Raw genomic sequence first — 8,971 nt, forward strand, 5'->3', positions numbered from 1 at the left:
GGCAACAAAGCAGATAAGCATCATTAAATCTCCAAAATTTGCATCAAAATTATCTATAAATAACAAATCATCATCACTCAAATCTTCATCAATAGCATCATCGGTACTCACATTTTCATCCACATTTGATTCACTGGCCATACTGTGAACAAAATATATCCACAGTAATGATCAAAAGTCATATCAACCATCATTAATTCAAATAAAATAAGCAATGAAGCATTGAGAAATTAAAATGAAAAATTAACATCATCAGTTATACAACCAACAACATTACTAAGTTCATAAATGAAACAGTACAACATCACCAAAAATAGAAAAAAGTACTTAAAGATGTGAAAATAACACAGTTATTCAACCTTCAACATAATGAGAATGGAAAACAACAAGATACTAGAGAAATCAAAATGACGATCATATCCAAGTAATTCTAGGATAAGTCCTCTCCTTGCCCTTGACATTTTCATAAATGACACCCTGAAATTGGGATCTTTAAAAGTCGTCATTGCTTTCATATAAACCTCATTGGACACCAATTCCATATTGTTTAAATGTCTAAGTAAATAACAGTTGAATAAGAATCCGGACTATTAACTTGACTATCCAATTGATTACATGATTTTCATTGGATCTTTGTAAGCTTTTATTTCAGGTAAAGTGTTCCAAGTTCAGTTTCTTCATTCCTCATACTAACTGTAGATGACCACTGTGCCATGCAGGCCTTAAGTCTATCACTTTTACTTATTTTAGGTTCCTTACATCGGCATTCTTCCGATGTACCAATTTTCTCACGTCAACGAGTATTTGAAACCTTATCGACTTCATCGTCATGATCCACACATACATGCACTCCCATATTCAAAAATAATCTTCCAGCTGCCTTTCTTCCTCTGATGAGTTTGAGAGCTGAGTGGAGGCATTGCCTAATTCTCCAGTAGCTGTAGTCCCGCTAAATATCTCCTCAAGAGTGTGGTAATACTTACATCCTTCCCTCTTGAACATTTTGTAATCTGACTTGTTAATCCACCATTGAAAAAAGAAGCCACATTGTCATAATGTTCAACGAAAAGGGGTAAAATTGATAAGATAAAAAACTAATGACGTTAATATTCTGTAATAAATATATATACCGTGTAAAAGTATTGCTAAACTTCCTCTGCAGCATTAACTTTGTTGGTATTAGGATCCCATGAAACACCTGTCCCAAAAGTTCATAGAACATACGGTGAATCTTACGTAAGCGATTTTACTTTCCCTTTAATCTATCTATGTCGTAATCCATTTTTGTTGAAGTTATCATAGTTTCATTGATCCTGCCCCCTTTTGTCTTTCATGAATGTAGAACATTGCAATATGTTTGATTTCACTTTCTCGTAAAGAATTTCGATAAAAGCGTGTTAATTCTCATCCACCCATGACATTGGTTTCTTAATCCTAACTCTGTGACTACCCATGTTCTATATTGAATATTCATCAAATTATCGAGAAACATATCAATTTATTTAATTATAGTCACATAACACAAATTCTAATTCTCATAGCACAATATGGATACGTTATGAACAATTGTAAGAAAAAACCAAACTCCAAAGTAGCTTAACTATAACAGTAAGCAACCTCACTCAAAATGAAGCCACTGATGGTTCACATACCTTAGTGAAAACGAGAAGCAACAACGGACAAGCCTGTACAACAGTGAGATGAGAGAGAAAGATGTTACTGAAAAACACCGGACAATCATCACAGAAGGTAAGTAACAAAAATCATTGGATAAGATGCAAAAGTGAAATGCCAATCATTGAAAGAATTCCAATCCAACAGAAAAACATAGTTAGAACTAGATGATGATATCCACATGACACCTCCATCATTATTTCAAGAACCATGAGCAATAGTTCAGTATATCTGGCTAGTTTTTGTTTTTCTTTTTATTCAAAAATGAGTTCTATCTAGAAATTCGTGTCCTAAATTCTTGAAATTATAATTGCAAATCCCTCACAAGCCCTTCGAGTTCCAAATGGAAAAACCATGTAATTTTCCTAAATTGTCAGTACCATTTGTAATTTCTCTCAAGCTATGGAAATTACATTCAAAACAATTATGAATGAACATATTTTGTATTCCTGAACCCTATTTTTTCTCAAAATTCTCGAAAATTCTTAAATAGACATTCATTTGTGAATTATTCTCCTTGCCAAAGTAGCTTAACCATTAGTGCACTCTGGGAATAATTCACATTCTCCCCCTCTTCATTTTCTTGGGTTACATTAAAAACAGAATACAGCCATATAACAAAAAATTTATGAATTATTAACATACCTGCAGCAACCCCAAATAATCTACAACTCTTGGGAGCGAAGCAATTTACACCTTGCGCCTTTGATTGAGCCTCTGAATCTTCAATCTGTCACAATAAAGGAATTGTGAAGGCAGATCAAACCCTATAGAAAATGGCTGTGGAATTCATCTTAAGGAGAGAGAGACGGAGAGAGAGAGAGAGAGAGAGAGAGAGAGAGAGAGGATATGTGTCTCACTTTTCGTTCACAACAAATCGATTGCGAAAAAGTGTAATCATACAAGCACATAAAATTGATATAAGCAAATAAATAATTTCAACTTTGTTAATATAATAATACTTGTTTAATTAACTTTAATTTTAGACTGAATATTGACATTTTGTTAATATATATTGCTCGTTTAAATAAAAAATAAATTAGAGCATTTTGCAAATTATAGAACGATTTTTTTTCATCCGAAATGAAAGTTCGTACTTAATTATAGTTCTAGTGGTGTATCCAGTTCTTCTAATTCTAGTCCATACAATTTTTTTGAATATTATTTAATTAAATATTAATAAACATTCCCGTTATTATGGATGTTGGCCGTTGACAATAAATTTTCAATGCTTGCGATCTGTCCGATTTGAACTCGAACCCTGAATGTGGTGTAATTTCCACGTAACTTTATCGAGGTCCGAATCCATTTGCCAAACCCAACGCATAAGGTAGGCATGCCTATTGTTATTAATAATTAATAAATTAATTGAGCAGAGCACAGCTTGTTAACCAAGCAGCCTGAAACACCAGAATAAAATTCTTATCATTCCAATTTTGGTGTCAATACAAATTTATCATTCAAGCGATCTGGCAAATATACCATGGAGATGAACGGAAAATTGATCAGAGAGAGGAGGTCCAAGACCAAGATTGTATGCACTCTGGGCCCGGCGTCCCGGTCGGTGCCCAGGGTCGAAGCTCCTTCATGCGGGGATGATTTTTGCTCGATATAGTTTCTCTCATGGGTCCCACAAGTATCACCAGGAGACCCTCGACAACCGGTATCCATTGCGCCGTCATGCTCGACACTAAGGTCCCTGTTTACGTTTTCTTTTTCGATACATATATTGTTCTCTCTATGCATCCCCAATCGTATCAATTATTAACCTTCAGTTTGATCCATTTTGTGCATAAAGCTACAAACACCTATTATCAGGATAGCTGATGGTCTTTGCTTATAACCGAATGAAGTGCAGGTGTGATATTATGTTGCCATTTTTGTGTTATGTTGCAGTGCTGTTTTTATTTTTATTATTTTTATGTCCACGTCAATGTATAGTATGATAATATCAAAGCAGCATGTCTTGTATAGAAAGCTTGGGCTACCAATTTCCAAGCTCTTTCAATCTTTTGCAAAATCTATTTCTGTCTAAGCTACTAAGAAGTGTTCCAGTTGGCAAATCATCTTTTCCTAAAGCTTGTTGAGCGCGTTGTCCGTGATTTTTATTATTTTTACAGCATGTCAATAATGCTGGCCAAACTTCATTTTAGATCTGGTTAATGACAATTTGTATTTTACTTTTATTGATTGAATTGTTTTGAACCTTGTTAAATGGACATTTATTGAACATTCACTCTATGTGCAATAAAACAGGGTCCAGAAATCAGAACAGGGTTCTTGAAAGGTGGGAAACCTGTCCAACTGAAACAAGGCCATGAAATCACAATTTCCACTGATTATAGCATCAAAGGTGATGAGAATACGATCTGCATGACCTACAAAAAACTGGCAGTGGGTGTAAAGCCTGGAAGTGTAATACTGTGTGCAGATGGAACAATCTCATTTAATGTTTTGTCTTGTGACAAAGTACAAGGCTTAGTTCGGTGCCGCTGTGAGAATACTGCAGTTCTTGGTCAGAGGAAGAATGTCAACCTGCCAGGGGTTATCGTGGATCTCCCAACTTTGACAGAAAAAGACAAGGAAGATATATTAAACTGGGGAGTTCCAAATAATATTGACATGATTGCTCTTTCATTTGTTCACAGAGGTTCAGATCTGGAGGACGTCGGAAAGTCGTTGGGTGAACATGCCAAAAGCATCCTTCTTATGTCAAAGGTTTGAAATTGAGGTCATTGCTTTAGCTTTAAACTAAATAAATTCAATCATGTTCTATTAACGAGAAGTTTGTTCTATTAACGAGAAGTTTGGGAATCAAATTGCCTGATATGTATGTCAATAGTTGTTTCTTTTTTATTTTATTTATTATTATTATTATTTTTATAAAAACGATTGCATAGAAGAATGTAAATACTAATGTTTATACTTGACTTGATTGTGAATTAAAGTAAATTAAAATTCAGAGACATAAGAATTACAGCTCTCTAAGATGTTCTTGTATACACATGACCATAAATGATCTCATAAGTTTCTGTTGATTGGTTTTTCACCGAGGATCATGAAAGTGAGACCAGAAGTTTTCCCATGATATCTTTTACAGCCTCTCTTGTTGAGAGCTAATCATATATTTTCTTGTTTATCATTACTTCCATTTTTTTATTAGGCTGAATTAAAGAAGGGATGGCAAATTTTGATGACATTCTCGCCAAACTCAAATGCGTTCAGTGGCACGAGGTGATCTGGGGAAGGAAATTCCTATTGTGAGGATTTTTTTTAGCTCAGAAGGTGATGGTAAACAAGTGCAATATCCAAGGGAAGCCTGTTGTCCCTGCAACACAGATGTTGAAGTCTATGATCAAGTGTCCAAGACCAACTTGAGCAGAAGCCACGCATGTTGCCAATGCTATTCTTGATGGAAGAGACAGTGTGATGCTCAGCGGGGAAACAGCTGCAGGCTTATCCAGAACTTGCAGTTCATACCATGTCCAAGATGTGTATAGAGGCTGAGAGTACAATTGACTATGGTGATGCCTTCAAAAGGATTATGGCTAATACACCAGTCCCCATGAGTCCATTAGAGAGCCTTGCATCTTCTGCAGTTTGAACAGCACACTCAGCGAAAGCTGCTCTTATTTTGGTCTTAACAAGAGGTGGAAGTACAGCAAAATTGGTGGCTAAGTACTGGCCTGGAATGCCAATATTGTCTGTTGTGGTTCCTGAAATCAAAATCAAGACCAATTCCTTTGATTGGTCTTGTAGTGATGAGTCCCCTGCTAGGCACAGCCTTATCTATAGGGGTTTGGTTCCTGTTCTGTGTTCAGGATCTGCAAGGGGATTCTCATGAAGAATCAGCAGAGGAAGCACTGGAATTTGCAATTGAACATGCTCAAACGGAAGGACTCTGCAAGGTGGGGGATGCTGTGGTGGCCTTGCACTGATTTGGAACTTCATCCATCATCAAGATTGTGACCTTGAAGTGATGATGTCTATGTTTGGGTTCTGCAAAGGGGTAAAGTATAACTGCAGATAAATGCCCTTATATAACGTCCTGCTTATAATTTTTCCCTTTGGAGGGAGGGACATCAATTCTATTTTTGTGCTGCTTTATTGTTTTGTGCATTAAAACTGTCGGCCACAATTTCAGGCTTAGTGCTGGATCGTTACTATTATTTTGTTATGCAACTATAGAGATATTGTCTTTCAAGGAAAACCTGTATTACCCCTTTCACATCAATCACAGGAACTAATAAAACCCCTTTCTCTTCCTGTCCACATTTTTGTTGGCCATTGAAACATTATTGCGGATATAATTTCATTTCTAGCAGATATAAGGGCCCTATAAGAGTAGGGTGTGTCGTATAATCTATTTGGGCATAGATTCTTCATAATTTGTGAAAAATTAAAGAAAAAAAAAATGTAGTCCAGATAAATTTGATGACCAGAGCTTGCAGCACTTCCATTGCGTGCCAAATGAAACAGTGATTGCAAACAGTTAGTTCATTATCTGCGAAAGGCCGCATCAATTCTAAACCAGGTCCTATGAAATAATTAACCAATGACCAAACTCTATCCGTCGCTGTTATCATGAACATCTCTACCCGTCTTCTTTCTAAGTTGAACAAGTTAGAGAAGGGAGATGTGAAAAAAATTTAAGATGACGTGACGTAGTTGCAAAATGATTGATTGTTTTGAATCTCATGGTAAATGTTGATATGGATCAAACTGAGTGGCAAAAAAGATTCGTATTACTAGTTGCAAAAGAAATGAATTCCCCCCAATCTGTTGGTAGATGTCGAGATTAATCAAATCGGTGGCAAAAAAGATTCATATTACTCAATAATTTATAAAGGATAAAATTTTTGTGATTGGAAATTTAACGTATATAGATTAGATAATGAGTTGTAGAATCTATTTATAGTATTACCTCATGTGCAAGGGTAAAAAAAATATATATATATATTGTGTATATAATGAATATATATATGACAAATTTGCAAACGAATGTACAGGGAAAGGGGAGACTATAGGAGATGAGAGCAATTGTAGGAAATGAAAGGAAAGTATTGAACAAAATGAGAGGAAACGCAAAAAGAAGGGAAATTCGTTGAAGAATTGACCACAGATGAATTTATCCTTCCATGTATATAAAGCCATTGATTAGGAGGAGACATTCCAAGCTCTGCTGGAAGAAGACATCTCCTTCTTCTTGGCAGATTATTCTTAAATAAAAATAAAAATAAAAATAAAATAAAAATAAAAAATCGAGATTGCAGGCAGCAGAGTGTAAAGCCAAGCCATGGGGAGGACGACCTTTGTGGCATTATTCATCTGCCTCTCAGCTGGGGCATTAATGGTTCGTGCTGAGGATCCCTATCATTTCTTTGAATGGAACGTCACCTATGGTACCATTGCCCCATTGGGTGTTCCCCAACAAGGCATCCTCATCAATGGCCAATTCCCAGGTCCTACGATCAACTGCACTTCCAACAACAACATTGTTGTTAATGTCTTCAACCATCTTGACGAGCCATTCCTCCTTACCTGGAATGGTGTACAGCACAGGAAAAACTCCTGGCAAGATGGCACCCTCGGTACAATGTGCCCCATCTTGCCAGGCAAGAATTTCACCTATCATTTCCAAGTCAAGGACCAGATTGGAAGCTTCTACTACTTCCCCACCACAGGATTGCACAAGGCATCTGGTGCCATCGGTGGCCTTCAAGTCCACAGTCGAGATCTTATCCCGGTTCCATTTGACAACCCTGCAGATGAGTACTTTGTCGTCTTAGGTGACTGGTACAACAAGGGCCACAAGAGCTTGAAGAAGCTCTTGGACAGTGGACGCTCCATTGGCAGGCCTGATGGCATCCAAATCAATGGCAAGTCTGGAAAGGTTGGTGACAAGGCTGCCGAGCCCCTTTTTACCATGGAATCTGGCAAGACATACAGATACAGAGTCTGCAATGTTGGAATGAGGACCTCCATCAACTTTAGACTCCAAGGCCACACCTTGAAACTTGTCGAGATGGAAGGTTCTCACACCGTGCAAAATGTATATGATTCCTTGGATCTTCATGCTGGACAATGTCTCTCAGTCTTGATTACTGCCAACCAAGCACCCAAGGACTACTACTTGGTGGTTTCCAGTAGGTTTGCACAGCACCAACTCAGCTCTGTTGCTATCATTCGCTATGTCAATGGAAATGGTCGAGCATCTCCAGAGCTCCCACCTTCACCTCCTGACAATACTGAAGGCATTGCTTGGTCTATTAACCAGTTTCGCTCATTCAGGTGGAACTTGACAGCCAGTGCTGCTCGCCCCAACCCTCAAGGCTCTTACCACTATGGCCAGATCAACATCACCCGCACCATCAAACTAACAAACTCTCGATCCTACGTCGATGGTAAACTTCGCTTTGGCCTCAATGGCGTCTCCCATGTAGACTCTGAGACTCCACTCAAGTTGGCGGAGTACTTTGAAGCATCTGACAAGGTATTCAAGTACGATCTCATGAAGGATGAGCCTCCACAAGAGAATACCAAAGTGACTTTGGCTCCCAATGTGCTCAATGCCACCTTCAGGAATTTTGTGGAGATCATCTTTGAGAATCACGAGCGGACTATCCAGACATATCACCTCGATGGTTACTCCTTCTTCGCCGTGGCCATTGAGCCAGGAAGGTGGAGCCCCGAGAAGAGGAAGAACTACAACCTCCTTGATGCAGTGAGCAGGCACAGCATTCAAGTATACCCCAACTCATGGGCAGCAGTCATGACAACATTGGACAATGCTGGAATGTGGAGCTTGAGGTCAGAAATGTGGGAAAGAGTATACTTGGGACAACAACTCTACTTCAGTGTTCTCTCCCCTGCCCGTTCCTTGAGGGATGAGTACAACATGCCTGACAACACACCGTTGTGTGGTATCGTCCGCGGTTTGCCATTGCCCCCTCCATACACTATCTGAACATAATGCAATATGCTTAATAGTAGTACTTTAACACCATAACACGTCTCTTGAACCAGAGTTAGCATTTGACAAAAGGAGAGTGGACTGTTGAGTTGTGTCGAGCATAACAAATGCGCTAAATTAACGGCATGGAAGAACAAAGCATGGCTGTTGTATGCCCTTATTGTTTTTATTCATCTTCTGAAATCATTTTCTTCACTAGAATTATGTGTCGCTTAATTAACTTTTTTGTTCAGCTATACTTTTTATAACTATTTTAATTTGAATTATTTTCATGTTGATCTTCCCACATGATAAACAACACACGATAAACATTACTCAAAAAAC

At 37.9% G+C, this 8,971-nt stretch overlaps 1 protein-coding gene, 1 long non-coding RNA gene and 1 pseudogene across 2 annotated transcripts; 2 read left to right on the forward strand and 1 right to left on the reverse strand.

Annotated features, from left to right (window-relative positions):
• Positions 1-226: 226 nt before the first annotated feature.
• On the reverse strand, positions 227-2,513 carry LOC111371399. The gene is made up of 4 exons (XR_002698570.1): positions 2,320-2,513; positions 1,653-1,685; positions 1,131-1,198; positions 227-1,010 (listed from the first exon to the last, which is right to left on the reverse strand). It is a non-coding gene; the product is annotated as an uncharacterized LOC111371399 (long non-coding RNA).
• Positions 2,514-3,058: 545 nt separating this feature from the next.
• Positions 3,059-5,946, forward strand: LOC111371400 (annotated as a pseudogene).
• Positions 5,947-6,844: 898 nt separating this feature from the next.
• On the forward strand, positions 6,845-8,913 carry LOC111371401 (L-ascorbate oxidase homolog). The gene has a single exon (XM_022993364.1). It carries the CDS (start codon positions 6,971-6,973, stop codon positions 8,639-8,641), a length of 1,671 nt encoding a protein of 556 aa, XP_022849132.1. The 5' UTR covers positions 6,845-6,970; the 3' UTR covers positions 8,642-8,913.
• Positions 8,914-8,971: the final 58 nt, after the last annotated feature.

This window comes from Olea europaea, chromosome 22, assembly GCF_002742605.1.
Source record: "Olea europaea var. sylvestris chromosome 22, O_europaea_v1, whole genome shotgun sequence".
NCBI classification, from domain to species: Eukaryota; Viridiplantae; Streptophyta; class Magnoliopsida; order Lamiales; family Oleaceae; genus Olea; species Olea europaea.

Excerpts from the sequence above, each read along its gene's own strand:
- LOC111371401 (XM_022993364.1), top strand. The coding sequence starts at position 6,971 with ATGGGGAGGACGACCTTTGTGGCATTATTCATCTGCCTCTCAGCTGGG.